Source organism: Oreochromis aureus, linkage group 20 (genome assembly GCF_013358895.1).
Source record: "Oreochromis aureus strain Israel breed Guangdong linkage group 20, ZZ_aureus, whole genome shotgun sequence".
In the NCBI taxonomy this organism is placed as follows: domain Eukaryota; kingdom Metazoa; phylum Chordata; class Actinopteri; order Cichliformes; family Cichlidae; genus Oreochromis; species Oreochromis aureus.
In genome coordinates this window covers 30,631,522-30,648,819 of record NC_052961.1, presented here as the reverse complement: position 1 = coordinate 30,648,819, position 17,298 = coordinate 30,631,522, and the positions used below count along the sequence as shown (strand labels likewise).

Below are 17,298 nucleotides of genomic sequence, written 5' to 3'. Positions count from 1 at the left end.
AATAAAAGTCAAAATAGAGATGGGATATAAACATGTATCTTGGATTGCACTTGCAGGGTTATAGCAACAGGTAAATTTTCAGTCATGTCAGTAAAGACATCTGATCAGAAAGATTTTATAAACACAGAAGGGTTTCCGTGGAAACCTTTTTTGTTTACATGGAAGAATAGTATTTTTATTACAGTATTTTAGCCAAGCCTGTTTGAACAAGAATATGCTAACATGCAATCAAACACTGAACACTAAGTACAGGTGAGGCTGATGAGATATCATTAAATTTGTATGTGTTTGCTCACAACTGATTCTGTTATTTTCTGTGAGAGGGGAGTTTGCAATGGCACCCTACCAATTTGGTCTTTAGACCCATGCCTTGTAGCAGTTCTGCATTTTTTTTTTTTGGTAATATTCATGCATATTAATAGCCAGAGAGAGGCCTGGCTGAAGGTGGTGACAGCATATCTGCGAGGCAGAAAATGTAGAGAATGATTACTCCCTCACAGTTACGCAGCGAGATCAGGCTGAAAAGTGTGAAAATGAGAGAAATGTACAATGAAAATATGTTGTTATTGTTCTAATGGACAGCTGTTTTATTAATAGAGTGTAAATATCACCACTGGATATTGAAAATTCCACATTTTTTAAATGGTCTTTCATTGTGTTTAAGAAGAAATTGTTTACTCTGCTTGCGGCTACATCAGATCTAACTGCAATATATGTGGATGTGAGTGTGTTGATATGTAGGTGGCAACATGTAGAAACCATTACACTAGTGACTGAGATTAAAAAGCGTGTTTTTTCTTTTCTTCATGCTTCCTTTTTGGCCTCTACTCCTCCACGTTTCCTTCCAGTGGTTGTGTTGTATCTGCAGGCTGTGGGAACCAAAGAATGGAGGGAGGTAAGTTAAGCAACCTTTCTGTTCCCAAAAACAATATCCAATATTTTTGTCTACATATCTGCCAGATTTTTTTTATATTTATTTTTTTATAGGGAATGATATAAATGAGTTTTCTTCAGTGTTAGTGATTTTCAATCAGAACTTAAAATGGGGGTTATTAAGATGAAGTCCAGAGGCAACTCACAAAAACCCCTGAGAACATTTTGTAGAAAATTGGAAGTGTCAGCCTCTTCACTTGCCCAGAAAGTGAAACCACATCTTGAACACCGGGGGGAAAAAAATAAACCCCACATATCAGACCCAAACTGGTGAATTCATGGTGGAGGTGATGGAATAAATAAATTAAAAGACTCATAATTTTATGATGTTGAATGAAATGGATTCTTGTCATGACTCAGGGCAGTGAGAAAAAGAAGGTCAGTTCTTTTTCCACCTCATCAAAAATGAACCATCTGCTCCCCTTGATATCTTGCTGTCTCATCCACTGTCACTGTTTTAAAAGCAAGGTCACGTGACATTCCATTGCTCATTAACAGTTTGAATACATTTTTATCTATCTAGTTCATGTCTCACATCTCGGCCCTACATTCCCTCATCTAGTTTGCCTACATGTTGCCTCTAGTCACTCTGTATACTTTAGTCACACTATTTGGCTACCATTGATCCCCTCATTTTAACGCACCTCACACCTTTGCTTTCCATGTGGCGGGGCTTAATCAAAAAGCACTGCATGAATTGCAGCACAATCAACAGAGTAAATATCTCTCTGCCAGCCTTACATATTGACACCTCGAGGAGATAATTGCACATGGATGGAAACCTGGAAATCCTTTGTGTGCTTTTGACATCATTATGCATTATGTAAATAGTCTATATGTCATTTGTAAGTGCAATTTATACAGAAATTATTCATTAACATTCAGTAACATTTACATGCAAATGTCCTGTGAGCATGATGGGTTTTTTGTATTTTGTGAATGTTTTGTTAATTATGTGTGCACAGTATAGAGAGCTTGTGCATCAAAATAAGGTGCAATAAATTTTTATAATATTTCAAATGCACGCAGTAACCATGTGATGGGAAAAACTAAGCTAATGAAGTATCATCGTGATACTGTATCGTCTTACTTATAGGCCATATTTGTTACGCGAAACAAAGCTATCGGTGGTATATACGGCTAATATTGCATAGCCTGTACACAAAATGAGCCCTGCTAATGCAATAATTTCATTCTATGTCATACAAGATGATGCTGAAGCTTGATTGCTGGAGTTTTTCAGTTCCAGTTGCATCAGACTGTTTATTCATTTGTTTTATGATTACAAGCGGATCAGTTTTCCTCAGTGAACAGCTATGATCCTCCACTTAAAGGTCAACAAATCAGCAGTGGTACCCCATAGATGACTGCAGACTACTCTGTCTCAGCTCTGTCTGTGTGATTACATGCCCTTGAGCCAGAAATGAAGGTAGAGCTACACCGACTATGGAATTTTGTGGTGATACAAACTGTATTTCATCAAATCGGTGTTATAATTGCATTCACTGAACAGACTAAACTCTAGGAAGCTATAGTAGGTTATTAAGCTGGTACTTTTATTTATCATCCTCCCCACAACAAAGGAATCTTATTGTCTTGTTAACAGACAGAAAGCAGACAGTTAACAGACTTTTTTTCTGTCTCTAATAAAAGTCTTTATAGAATTAAACCAAGGAAAATCACCAGAAAACAATCCTAGGAGTTAAACAAGTCCCAGATTGTGTTTCTGCAACTGTAGTCATCACACAGTGATCCATTTTCCCCACAAACAGTCACTGTAGTGCCTACATTTTAAGAGCATAACAAACCTTTATCCTGTTGGTCCAATAGAGTTAGGTCGATATGTTTCTGGACATGACACTTTTTTTCTTAGAATTCTTCTTGCTACTTTTATCAGCAGCCACATCATCAGTAAACAAAAGGCCCTGTTTTACTCTCTTCCCATAAATCTTGTGGGTTAATCTGGGTTTCATGTGTCCAAAGAACTTTTATTAGAACTGTGCAGAACTGACTCTTTTAGACGTTTCCTGCCGAGCTTTAATTTTGTCTTCTTGTGCTTGAGTGTAATCAGTGGTTTGCACCTTCTTGTAAACCTATAAGTCCACTGATGATGTTGTCACCCGATGGTAGACTTTGACAGTGATACGCCTACCTCCTCAAAAGTTTTATGGATATGTCATGGACATTTATGGGTATGTCTAGATGTTGTGAATTAATTTTTCTCACCATGGAAATAATTCTGGCATCATGCACTTCAGTATTCTATGTTTTTTACTATCATAGATTCTGTTTTCTCAGCCTCCTATAAGGTTGATTCTGTTCATCTGGACGTAGAGCTTTCAGTGGGAGAAACGTTTCGTCACTCATCCAAGTGACTTCTTCAGTCTCAGCTGACTGCAGGCTTCCCCAACCTTATAAACAGTACATTTGCAGTAAATTTGGTTACCCCAGCTGGACATTTGTCAAAGCTGGGAAGGCACCTAAAGACAGCTCCAGCCGATCCAGGAGAGAACGACAGCTGCTGCCTAAGTGAAAACGTGTAGTGATCCTGTATGTGTCAGTAATATCGGAACGGTTGAAACGCATTTTCTCTAAACACCGCATCTCTGTGGCTTTTAAACCATAAAACACGGCACGCCAAAAATTGGTCCACCCCAAGGGTCGGGTCCCCCGACACAAACAGAGTAACATAGTGTACGCTGTTAAATGCCAGGAGGATTGCCAGGATTTATACATCGGGGAAACCAAACAACCTCTGGCGAAGCGGATGGCATAACACAGAAGAGCAACCTCATCAGGCCAGGACTCTGCAGTCTATTCACACCTACAGACCAGTGGACACTCTGGGAAGAGGAAGTACACATCCTGGACAGGGAGGAACGCTGGTTTGAGCGCAGAGTCAAGGAGGCAATTTACGTGAAAAGGGAAAGACCATCTCTGAATCGAGGAGCGGGCCTAAGGGTACATCTTTCACCATTTTACAATGCTGTGATTGCAGCCATTCCCCAACTCTCTGTGAATGGTACTCATGGCCATTGATCAGTGTTCTTTGATCAGTGGTTGTTGATCAATGGTCAAGATAATTTGCATAATGACCAAGGAACTGACCTCCCAGCCCATTGTTCCTCCAGTGGTGCTAGTTTCAGCTGTTGTGCAAATGTACTGTTTATAAGTTTGGGGAAACCTGCAGTCAGCTGAGACTGAAGAAGTCACTTGGATGAGTGACGAAACGTTTCTCCCACAAAACGCTACGTCCAGATGAACAGAATCAACCTTTTGGGATTTACTTACCTGGATGATTGAGCATGCATCAGGACACTTTTCTCAGCCTAATGATGGCCTCCTTCACTCCTACCGATGTCTTCGGACCTCATATTAAGAATTCCAGTGTACAGATACCAGATACAAACATGTTTATCTTCCATCAACACTCATCTTTTTCAGATCTTTCTTCAGGCCTTTTTATCTTTTTTAAGTTTTTTTTAATACAGCACAAATTTAAGAAGTGACCTTCTAAAAATGACTGCAGTTAACAGGGTTTTTTAAAACCCCTTTAATTAATGCTGAACATTTGCATTTTAATCACATCTTGACTGTTTGATTTAAAATCCACTGTGGTGGTGTGCAGAGGCAAAAAAAAAAAACTATCAAAGAACTGCCACTGTCCAAAACCTTATGGACGGTGCTGGGCCAGGAGATGTCTTGACTGTTTAGTGTATATTAGCTAAACTTGGCAGCCACTGAAAATGACTGCTAAACCCTAATTCATCTTCAATGTTTCATCGTTTGAAATATAATTGTTTCAGTGGTGATCAATTGAAAAGTGTTTGCAGACGAGTCGGCATCTTGAAAATGAAAACATGGGTTCTCATGAAGTAATCATCTAGTTTGTCTGCAGCCGTTGGTCTGTCCCCATTAAAATGACTAAACTCCATGAATTTCAACCACTTTTCAAGTTTCACTTTGTTTATTTGGCGTTTCTGATTTAAATTAAACCAAACAAACAAAAACAAACATGGACACACTCTGTAGCCTGCTGTCAGCAATGCTACTGTACACTTTGACTAAATTCACTTGGTCGTTTGCATTATAGGACACAGACACAGCAAGATTGCCATCCTACTATGGATTTTGGGGTGTTACTTCTGTTGATTCACTTGAAACATTTCTGTGTTCGTCTTTAATGAGAGATTCTCTCACTTGCTTGAAGTGGGTGGGAGTTCATTCCCTGCAGCAATCAGGATTTTGCAACCTTTGAATCAAAATATGATGACAATTATGGGGTTGTTTTCTTAAGATGTCAAGCCTCTGCTCATTAAATTTGTTCAAAACACACCCACACAGTCCTGGTGAAGCAGATTAGCTTGATAGCTAGTTGAACTCCTACCTTTAAATCTGATTTTGGCTTATTTAATCATGACTATTCAATGCTACAGAAAAAGAACACTTTAATTTGAAAGAACTTTTGGATTTGAAAGGCTTTAAGATCACATTGAAGATGGCAATTATCGCCTCTTTCTATGAGCTGTTTGAATTCTTGCTTGTATCCATGTTAATTTGGGTTCTGAGTGCTAAATCCAAGATCAGTTTAGTCTAGGGCAAATATGCATCCATGTAGTGCTAAGGGAAATACTATTGAATTACACCAATTACAATATATGTGGTAGTGCTGCATTCTTATTCTAATACCTGTCAAATATGCTTTCAGAGATGTCTACTTACCAGCCTGAGAACTGCAGATTTCCAAGGAAACAAATCTCTTTAAACTCTCTGCAACAAATGGTTCAAAGATCCCTTATGCAGCTTTTGTATCACAGTCTCTATGAACTCCATTTAGCTTACCCAATAAACGCAAAAAACGCTCCCATAACGACATACACGGAAAACAAATTGAAGTGCAGGTCTTTCTTCTGTGCACCAATGTTGTTGTTATTTAACAGTTTTTTAGCCTTGAGTCAGTTTTTCTGTGACCCAGCGTATTTCTGACAGTGAATAAATGTTCCCTGGCAGTACTTTAGTGAAAAACAATAGATGAAAGGAGTGGAATGTTGATAAAAAGCATGTATGTGTAATAGGATTACATCTGTAACCAACTCATTTTACAGTCCTAGAGACTATGCTGACACTGCCTTTAAAACTCCTTACTTACCCAAGAATAAGAAAAAAAAATCACTGACAAAGCCATTCCTAACCTTTGCCCACAATGCTCTAACATCTATTAACCAATCATGTCAGAGTCAGATGATAAACCAAAGGCCTCCATCCCTGGAAATAGTAACACCGCAAGAAAATATCACGGGCTTTTCCCTGCGGGTCGATACCGTGGGTCAGTTCTGAGGTCTAATATAGTAACCTGCGAGCCCTTGGTAATGGATAGGCTGGGGACACGGTTGATAGCGCGGATTATGTGCGCTGGGCACTAAGGACATGAGTCGAGGTATTGTGGCTTAGGTGAGGCAGTGCCAAGATCAATAGCTCATTACACGGTGCTGTCAGGCCATGCCACAGCCCTGCGGCCGGCAGTCCACCGGGGGATTACTGGCGTGATTGTCAGTATGATGGAGAGACAGTCTGGCCCAGGAGAGAGGCTGGGACTGAGTCTCTGTGGGCTCGCAGGGTGGAGAGCCTCCTCCAAAGTAACACTCTGATTTCTCTAGGGAAACAAGGTTCAGCAAAACACAATGCAGCTCAGTGTCATACTGAGTTTTGCAAAGGAAAATTTATGTCTATGAATTCCAGTTCTGTGTATAAATTTGTTAATGACTTGTTGCTGAACCTCATGAATTTTACTTGGTTGTATCTCTGGTGTATTTTTTCTTAAAGCAAGTTTTATAGCATATATAAAAAATCGATGCTACTGTTACCACCAATTATCACTTCTTTTTTTCTGTAGTTTGGCAGGACAGAAGTTATCGATAACACTCGGAATCCTGATTTCGTCAGGAAGTTTGTCCTGGATTTCTTCTTTGAAGAGAAGCAGAATCTAAGGTTTGATGTGTAAGTAGCCTGACTTTGCTTGCTCTTAATAAATCTAAAGTAATTTAAACATTAGCACACTATGGAAAAACTGAAATGGGGATGCAGAGATAATTAACCTAGTAATGCCTTTGATTATACTTCAGTCATTTCTTTTCTCTGTAGGTCCTCAGTTTATTGACTTTATTAAGTAACAGACCAAAGTCAAACACTAGACTGTTCACAGAATAGTGAAGTGGTTAGCACTGTCACCTCACAGCAAGAACGTTATTGGTTTGAATCTGCTGGCCAGTCTTTCTGTGGTGAGATCACATGTTCTCCCTGTACGTGTGGGGGTCAGTTTAACTGGTGGTTCTAAATTAGCTGTAGGTGTGGATGGTTGTCAGGCCTCTGATGAACTGGCGGCCCAGTGACAGCTGGAATAGGCTACTTCCTCTTCTCCCAGCACTTTTCAGTATCATATACATGTAAATACAGTGGCTTGCAAAAGTATTCGGCCCCCTTGAACTTTCCCACATTTTGTCACATTACAGCCACAAACATGAATCAATTTTATTGGAATTCCACGTGAAAGACCAATACAAAGTGGTGTACACGTGAAAAGTGGAACGAAAATCATACATGATTCCAAACATTTTTTACAAATAAATAACTGCAAAGTGGGGTGTGCGTAATTATTCAGCCCCCTGAGTCAATACTTTGTAGAACCACCTTTTGCTGCAATTACAGCTGCCAGTCTTTTAGGGTATGTCTCTACCAGCTTTGCACATCTAAAGACTGAAATCCTTGCCCATTCTTCTTTGCAAAACAGCTCCAGCTCAGTCAGATTAGATGGACAGCGTTTGTGAACAGCAGTTTTCAGATCTTGCCACAGATTCTCGATTGGATTTAGATCTGGACTTTGACTGGGCCATTCTAACACATGGATATGTTTTGTTTTAAACCATTCCATTGTTGCCCTGGCTTTATGTTTAGGGTCGCTGTCCTGCTGGAAGGTGAACCTCCGCCCCAGTCTCAAGTCTTTTGCAGACTCCAAGAGGTTTTCTTCCAAGATTGCCCTGTATTTGGCTCCATCCATCTTCCCATCAACTCTGACCAGCTTCCCTGTCCCTGCTGAAGAGAAGCACCCCCAGAGCATGATGCTGCCACCACCATATTTGACAGTGGGGATGGTGTGTTCAGAGTGATGTGCAGTGTTAGTTTTCCGCCACACATAGCGTTTTGCATTTTGGCCAAAAAGTTCCATTTTGGTCTCATCTGACCAGAGCACCTTCTTCCACATGTTTGCTGTGTCCCCCACATGGCTTGTGGCAAACTGCAAACGGGACTTCTTATGGTTTTCTGTTAACAATGGCTTTCTTCTTGCCACTCTTCCATAAAGGCCAACTTTGTGCAGTGCAAGACTAATAGTTGTCCTATGGACAGATTCCCCCACCTGAGCTGTAGATCTCTGCAGCTCGTCCAGAGTCACCATGGGCCTCTTGGCTGCATTTCTGATCAGCGCTCTCCTTGTTCGGCCTGTGAGTTTAGGTGGACGGCCTTGTCTTGGTAGGTTTACAGTTGTGCCATACTCCTTCCATTTCTGAATGATCACTTCAACAGTGCTCTGTGGGATGTTCAAGGCTTGGGAAATCTTTTTGTAGCCTAAGCCTGCTTTAAATTTCTCAATAACTTTATCCCTGACCTGTCTGGTGTCTAAATCCAATCGAGAATCTGTGGCAAGATCTGAAAACTGCTGTTCACAAACGCTGTCCATCTAATCTGACTGAGCTGGAGCTGTTTTTCAAAGAAGGATGGGCAAGGATTTCAGTCTTTAGATGTGCAAAGCTGGTAGAGACATACCCTAAAAGACTGGCAGCTGTAATTGCAGCAAAAGGTGGTTCTACAAAGTATTGACTCAGGGGGCTGAATAATTACGCACACCCCACTTTGCAGTTATTTATTTGTAAAAAATGTTTGGAATCATGTATGATTTTCGTTCCACTTTTCACGTGTACACCACTTTGTATTGGTCTTTCACGTGGAATTCCAATAAAATTGATTCATGTTTGTGGCTGTAATGTGACAAAATGTGGAAAAGTTCAAGGGGGCCGAATACTTTTGCAAGCCACTGTATACTCACACTTAAGGGGCATCCACATGGAAAGAGACTAGCATTAAGATAGCAACCGGAGACCATGAGATGCTAGCAGACACAAAGTGGGTGGACACATTGTCCCACTGTAAAGTTTTTTTTAACTTTGAGGCAGACAACTGAGTTGCAGCAAAGGATACCCAATATTTGATCTGCCAGGCGGATGTAAATATGTTAAACTACTATAATGCGTTTAAGCAGTGTATATTACTGCATTTCCATCATATATTAATTTACACTGCTTATTATTTACTTAAAAACAAATTGTTTGCTGTTAAATACAATCACGTTAATCATGTTAATGTGATGCTACACATTTCAGAGGAAAGATGCTAAAATATCATTAATGTTGTCATTCATTAATTTTCAAAAAATAAAAAATTGTGAGAATTTTAAAGAAATATTATTGTTATTATTATTTAGTTTGGTTTATTAAGTAGAATTTAGGTTTAATGGAGATGATAAAATAGACTGTATATAAAAGATGGATGCAGATGACATCAACTGGTTAGTGAAGTCCTGCTGTGAAGCTGAGGATATGTCAGTGTTGCCAGTGTTTAAGAGCACGTTTCCCTTTGACTTCAAAGCAAACAGAAGCCTATGTTTGCAGAAACAGTCGCCCCCTGCTGGCAACTATAAATAATGTTTGTTTAGGGCACATTCAGACCCCAAAGAATTATTTACATGCTTGAAAATGCTTTCCTGCCAGATAACCCAGAAGATAAAACTCTGCAATTGGTCCTATAATCAGACTTTTCTGCTGAATTGCAAACTCATGGCATCACAGTAATGTGGCTGATCACTGCTGTGAAGAAAACAAGCAACAGAAAAATCTTGTTTTCTCTCCTCTGACCAGAGTTAGTCTACTGCACTTTTCAAAACTGTAATAAGCCGGGCAGTTGTGGAATGTTTTGGACTAATTTGAAACAAATATTCAAGACCTGCGTGTGTTTTTTTATCCAACTTTTGGACTATACTCTAACATTAAGTAAGCAGACTCTTTTTTTTGTTAGCACACCACTTGGTTCCCATGTGAAAAGAAAAATCAGTTTAAGAGCTTATTACTCTGTCTGTTCAAACCTGTGTGCTTCAACTCCGGGGTTAGCATAATTTCTCTAAGTTAGAACTGCTGCTTTCTGAATAAACACCCTCATTGTTCCCAGACTAATGACAAGGAAGCCCATTTATGCACTTGTCCAAAATCTCCTCCAATATAAAGTCACAAATTCTTCCTCTTGTGTCATCTATTTGTTTCTCACAGGTACAATGTGGACTCCAGAAGCTGTAACATATCCAAACACGTAAGTACAGTATGTCAACCTCAAACGACAGTTTTGACTCAGAGCTGAAGGCTCCTGGCAGCATTCACATGTATCACGTTATTCAGCATTACTCACGCTGTAAATGCTAATTTACAGTCAATGAGTGCAGCAGCTGACAATGAATCAGCATGAAGAAAACTCCTGTTTAATAAGTGGAATTCCATCCCATGACAATGTCTTTTATTCTTCTTCTTCCCCACTAAAATAAATCACACTGGAGAACAGAAGGTGAGTGGTTTCAGCTGAAGAGTGTTGGTCTCATGAGTCCTTGTATTATTATGTCCTTTATTCATTTCATTTTTTTTATGTTCCAGTATATTTCAGCATCCCCAGAAGAATCTTGTGATTTTTCTCTGTGTGTGTGTGATTCATTCCCTTTAATTTCATCATATTTTTTCTCCCATTCTTTCATCTCATTTCATCAAGGACAAACAGCAGCAGCTCCCACCTGGAAAGCCCCCCTCCCCGTAGTGTTGTTCCTCATTTTGTCTGTCTGCATTTTATCATTAACTCAGGTAAAAGCAACTTTCACAACTCCACTTCAAAGTGAAAGCAGCTGTCGTTGTTGTTCCAGGCAGTATACCACAGCAGATTGTGCATGTCAGGGCATTTACAGGAGCTACACGCATACCCGGTTTGCAGGACTCGCACCTACACCTGCTCGCTCCCACGCACCGCAAACATCAACGTTGCTGTGCAGGAGTTTCATTATGTTGTGCCATCGCCTCTTTTTTTAATGTCGCCACATGGTTTTCTCTGTAGCGGTTGGGAAGGTTGTAAACTTCCAAATCTGTTGTTCAATGAAAATGCTGAACGAAGGGGAAACCTTTATTTCTACTTATAGGACATTTGCCCCACACACAGTGTCGGCACCTTTTAAGAATAATCAATTGGTCAACAAGCAGCTGAATAATGCAGTCCTCCAGGACTTCCTGGGCTTGACCTAGTTGGAATAATGAATCTTATGTAAATCACAGACTCAAACTCTGAAGTTAATGTTTAATTTAAAATGGCACTTCAGTAAGATGAGATTAAACTTTAATGGAACTTTAATAACTTTAATATCTTTGATAATATCCCTATTGATTTTATAGTCTTTCTCAACTGTTATTGAGCCTATTATCTTCAGTGTTAACCCTTTAACGTTAAAGCACTGATGAGCCAGAGGTGTCTAGAGTCAGATGTTTCACGTTCATAGGGTTTAATGGGCTGGTTCCCTCGTTGCCAACTTTTATAACTCTGGTGGATAAAGTTGAGGAGCTGCAAAATGAAACAAGCATGTGGTGTCACAACCCAGGCCTACAGGACAGGGCAAGACTCTCAGTGATCCACATCACAAGTCCAAGCAAACGCCAAAATAAGTGATACCAGACCAAAGGTGAGGCTATTGCAGTGAGCAATGCCCTCCATTTAACAAATAAATAAATACATAAATCAAGGCTTATTCCAAAGGTGACCACAGCTTTTCTATCAGGGCCCCTCAGCTTTGGAATACAAAACAATGAGTCTCAGGAAATCTGTGACCTCTTTGAAAAACCAATTTTTATACATTTGCTTTTATGTAATGTCTATCTCATTTGTCACTCTCATTTTAGACATTAAATGCTATTCTATGTATATTTTTTTTAACTGTCTTGTGTATTTTTTAATTTAATATTAAATTAAATTTTTTTTGTTTTTGTTTAAATTCAGTATTTTACTTGTACTTGCATGTCCAAACACCCTGTACTCTGTTTTTAAAGGCGTTTAAATGTCATATTAGTAATAGTAGTAGTATTAGTTTATCTAGCAATCATGTGCAAAAGATTTCAGGGAAAAAAGAATCACAATACCCACAATACCCATTTGGTGGGAAAAAGCCATTGTTGCACACAGTGCATCCCTGTAAATATAACTATGTTATGTAAAATAATATAAAATATGTGTACTTGAAGTGGTTGTGCCAATTCTGTTAGTTGGTAGCTACAGATGCAAAGCAGTACACTTTAAATTGTGGAAAACTGAGTGCCACACATATGGCTGTTGGTCATCCTGCCTAATGCATGTTAATGTGGCAGGATGTCTGTGCGCAGGACATGGAGGTAGTTTCATTTTGATCTTTTGTCAAATTTTCTGTTTCCTAGTGAGCCCTCCCTAACTGGTTACTAGGACCTCCTGTGCCATCCATGCCAACCAAATTCTTGAAAATGTCCCTGCTCTAGAAGCCTATAGAGCCATTACACTGTCTATGTTGTAGGGTCTAAAGTCTCTATAAGATAAGTCTCTATAAGATAACATCAGTCATCTGGTTTATGCTGCTAGCAGTAAACATATAATGGCTCCATTATAATTATCTGCAGGCATATGTTTATATTTCTACTGTAATGTATTAGAGCCTGTTTTGAGGCCTGGGTTATTGCTTAGTAGTCTTGGAATTAATTGTCTTCTTTCTACCCTTTCCCCCTCGAAGGACTTTCTGGGTCAGACCTTCTGCACACTCGGAGAAATTATCGGCTCCACAGGAGGAAGGCTGGAGAGGACCCTCTCGTAAGTCCCTCACACCCTTTCTATTGTCTCATTGTGAAATGACTTCCCTCCTTTTCTGTTTATTTATTTATTTTGTTTAAGCGGTGAATCATAAATAGAAATTATGCACATAAATAATTTCTTCAGCTGGGCAGAATGAAACGATCCCCCCTCCATCTTTTGTTTCATTTTTATCGATGGCTGCTGGGGAAAACATCATCTCACCGATGCAGTGTGTACAGCCTCGCTCGGCTAAATAGCCTCATCTATTACAGTGTTAGATCAGAGTAAGCGAGACCAGGCAAGCCTGCTGTATCACTGCACTCTGAGCTGTTGCTCCTGAAGTAGTATTGAGTTTTACTGTGTTGAACAAAGTGGGATGTGCAGTAGAAGTCAATATAACGTTGGATGCTGACAGATATACAGAATGCACTGATATTTTTCACCAGGCAGCATGTTGATAGTAGAAACCAATGCTTTTTTTTCAGATAATAAAAGGTGGATTAGTGTGCACTCTTTGTGAGCTCAACCCCCCCTATTTTTTTCACACTGCATCCCTGCAGTGTTAGATAACACCCATCGTTCTGAGGAGTGAACAAACTGCTGGGAGACAGAGAGATGTGAGGTCAGAGTGGTAACGGGCCAGATTTGAACCCATTTTATTGCAAGGATGAGGCATCTCGCTTTTTCTCTGCCTGTACAGTTCAGAGTTCATCTTAAAGGGTGCAAGGAAACAATTCTTCTTCTCAGTGGCCCTCACAGTAGCCCTTTGTGGAGGAGCATATAAATTAGAAGCTGGATGATATGAGCTCTGTGAGCGTCGCTGCTGCGTTATTGTCTTAAATTTTCACTTAAATTTCCTTGATGTAAATGATCAGTTGACTCCCTTTATGATAAACTGTCACTGACTGTGAATGAGCTGATATACACGTGACGAAGGTAGTCACATTTGTCGAAGTTTGACGAAAGAAAATAACATTTTTAGACTCCACATTTCTTATTCATTTTTCTCTGATGTGCCACGGACTATAGATAAAAAAAAGTAGCCTTTGGCTATCTCTGGCATGTTTACATTGATCTGTCCCTTTAAAATAGATACATTCAAAACTCAAAAACTTTGCTTTCCTTCAAAACATTGTATAGTGCTGACATGTACGCTACCAGGTAATAACCGCAATTTAAAACCACGCAAGGAAACTAATCTGAGTTCAAAAAGTATCTGATTCAGAACTGTGTGATTCTGACTACACCTTACCTTGTAGCACTACATGGATGTCTTTTCCTGATTCTAATGTGTTTCAAGTGTGTTCAAAAATAGGACAGTTGTTCAGTCTTTACCCAGAATCCAAAGGGGGTGTAGTTAAGCCTTGTTTTATTCAACCAGTAGTCCAAAGCTGGATTTAGTTTATGATAACATCAAGCAGAGAAAAACATTAGAGGTTGGTATCACAGACTGTATATAATAGATGGATGCAGACACTGTGATATCACTCAAAAACTCAAGTTTGGCATTTTAACCAACAATTTATGAGATTTTTTTTTTACTAAACATTGCAATATTTGGACGAGAGTGCAGAGGTGAGGAGTTGTCATCTGATGCTAGTGTTGGTTAGGGTTGGTTTCCCTAAACCATGAAATACTTTCCAGAAAATTTTGGAACTGAAGTGTTTATTGAACCTTCTGACAAATTTTAAAACAACAAATCTAAAACTGAATTGCATCTATGAGTTTTAATTTGTATTATTTTTGCTATATCCACTATTGTTGTGCATTTTATAACAAAGTTTTACTTAAAAAATTGTTAAATATTAATAATACATTTTTTTTACAATTTTTTGATGATGTAGAGCACTTAAAAATTCACAATAACTCATGAATCAAATATGATTCACTTGGTAGTGTTAGTGTTAGTGGTAGTGTTAAAATAAAACTTCCGTTCAGGTGAGTATCAGGATTTCCAGCTTCATCAATTGTCCGGCAGCTCAACTATGCCAATATTAGCTGCAAACACAAAATGTTTAAAGGATAAATATTACAATAAAGAAACACTGAGATAATTCATAGGACCATTAAAAAACTGCCTATTGGTGGTACAAAAATCAGGGGCTTGTCATAGTAAACAGAATCTACATTTTGGGACCATGAAACTGTGCTTTCAAAAAAATTATGTTATGCTATGCAATTAATTATTAATGAAACGCAGATAAAAAAGGTAAGTGGTGGCCAGACTAACCTAAAATTTTGACTAATCAATGGTCTCTGTTTTTTAGCATGAAAAGATACAGAGACCACTGAAAGAAAGTGGACCTTCAATTAAGAAAAGAAAAGAAAAGAAAACCAAAAATTCAAACATTTCCACTCGTTTATTTTTCATCTTTCTTGTTGTTGTCTACGTTTGCCAGTTAGTTCATTTGCATTCCCAAATGCCTCTTTGGCGTTGCTCGTGGTGGTTCAGCTCAACAAACAGCAACAGTTCAGCTTCCAAACAAATACAATTTCCAGTCTATTGATAGCAAGTCTGTGTGGGTTTGTCCTGACTGGAATGGTAGTACAGTGTGTGAATCACTGCTTCTGACTTTGGCTGGATGTGGTGAGTCAAGTCGGCTAGAGGCCAGCTTATGTCCCCCTCAGCTGTCCCTTGCCAGAAGCCTTATTGACATGCTTTAGAAAGCTTATCATGCTCAGACAGACCAAACAATACGCCTGCTATTGTCCACTTTCTGCCCAAATGCCATGGTACTGTGTAAGTGAGGGATGAAGAGGAAAAACAGAAAGAAAGTGGTGAAAGATATCTATATATTTTCATTTTTGCTTCATTGGAATGTAAAGTGGGTGTGCTGCCAGTGCTTAAGACAGGCATGAATACAAAAAGGAGCCATTAGATGCAAGATTATAATAAAATAAGTTTAATTTCACTTCTTTTGATTTGCCTTCTCTTAACTATGGAACACACACTCACCACCCCTACTTTTCTTTTAAATGAAATTGGCTTTTAACGATGGGGACAATTACTCAAACTCATCACAAACCTGTCGGAAGTTCCATGCCATTAATCATCTTTTCACTGTATCCATTATTGCAATTCACCTTGAGGAGAGAAATTACAAAAGTGACATAAGTGAAAGGTTACATACAATAAGACCCCTGACAGAGGAATTTTTATTAATGACTGATTCTGAGATTGATGGGGGATAACAGCACTTGGAGACAATCACTGGGGGATTTTCCAACACTATCCGACAACTGAAGGTATGATTGTGGAAGAATTCCTTTTTGTTCTCATGCCTTCAACTCACATGGGGAATATATTTTATAGCTTAGATTTTAATTGAATTGTATTAAATGTTCAGTCGAACTCGTAAATGTCGGCATAGGAAAATATTAAGACTGGATAAACATTTGAAACGATGTCAGATCATCCCTCCATCCATCTATCCACTGCGGCAGCAAGCAGGAAAAGTCCAGACCTCTTTTTCCTGGGCCACCTCCTCCAACTGTTCCGGAGAGGAAGCCTAGATCTTCTCAAGCCAGGGGAGAGATGTAATCATACCCCAGGGCCTCGTCCCATTAGGACCGCCTGAAACTGGGCTAACCATGTGAACTGGGCAGTCAGGGGCAGAGGCCCAAGAATCACTTGAACGTGCTTCTGAAATTATTTTTCTTATCTATTTAGTCTCTATAAAAGACTGCTGTTGTTTTTAAGAACGTGTGGCTTAAAGTGGAACACAGTGGTATGCCTTTGTCATGGTTATTCCATCTGTATTCACTACAGTACTGTATAGTATACTGTATTCACATAGTGTTCTTTGTGCATGTTTGCAAAGGAGATTTTTTCTTCTTTTGCCTTCTAGTTATTTCCATCAGATATAGGGGAGGGAGGGATTTGAAATTGCAGGTTCTTCCATTTTCATGGAGCAAAGGTTGCAGACTGCCTAAGATATAGAGAAGAATGCACACTCTGCCACTGGAAAGACAAGCAAGTGAGCCATTTTTACAAAGGTGGTGGGGAAAATATATCTCTGGGGTTTACATGGACTCCCCAGTTATGTATATATATTTCTCATAACTTGACGTAATTTGTTTTCAATTTCGGCTTTAATTAATGCTTTTTAAAATTACAAATGTTTTGGGCTCCCAGCGGACCCCAATTAAATGCACCCAATTCTGCCTATTGCACATTTAAGAACTGGAACTGTTTATTCAGTTAATATTAACTATAGGCCCTAAATTAAAGTGTCATACAGTATCAGTGGGATTAGGGGCACTCTGGCAGTCACTTTAAATTAGAAATACTTCATTGCTATATTCTACATGGGGATGCTTTCCAAACTGGATGTTATCAGATGTCACTGGATCTACTTGTGACAGCTGGGCCATACCCTGGCCATGCCACACATGAAAAGGAGAACTGGTGCTACACTTCAAGCT

The 17,298-nt window shown here is 39.2% G+C and overlaps 1 protein-coding gene across 1 annotated transcript in view; it reads left to right on the top strand.

The window, feature by feature from the left end:
- The window catches only part of LOC116311196 (copine family member IX), a 107,960-nt gene that overhangs the window by 26,155 nt on the left and 64,507 nt on the right, over positions 1-17,298 (top strand). Inside the window, exons 3-6 of the mRNA XM_039604345.1 lie at positions 849-895; positions 6,827-6,930; positions 10,305-10,344; positions 12,815-12,891. Coding sequence (XP_039460279.1) covers positions 849-895; positions 6,827-6,930; positions 10,305-10,344; positions 12,815-12,891 — 268 coding nt within the window. The remainder of the gene's footprint in view (positions 1-848; positions 896-6,826; positions 6,931-10,304; positions 10,345-12,814; positions 12,892-17,298) is intronic.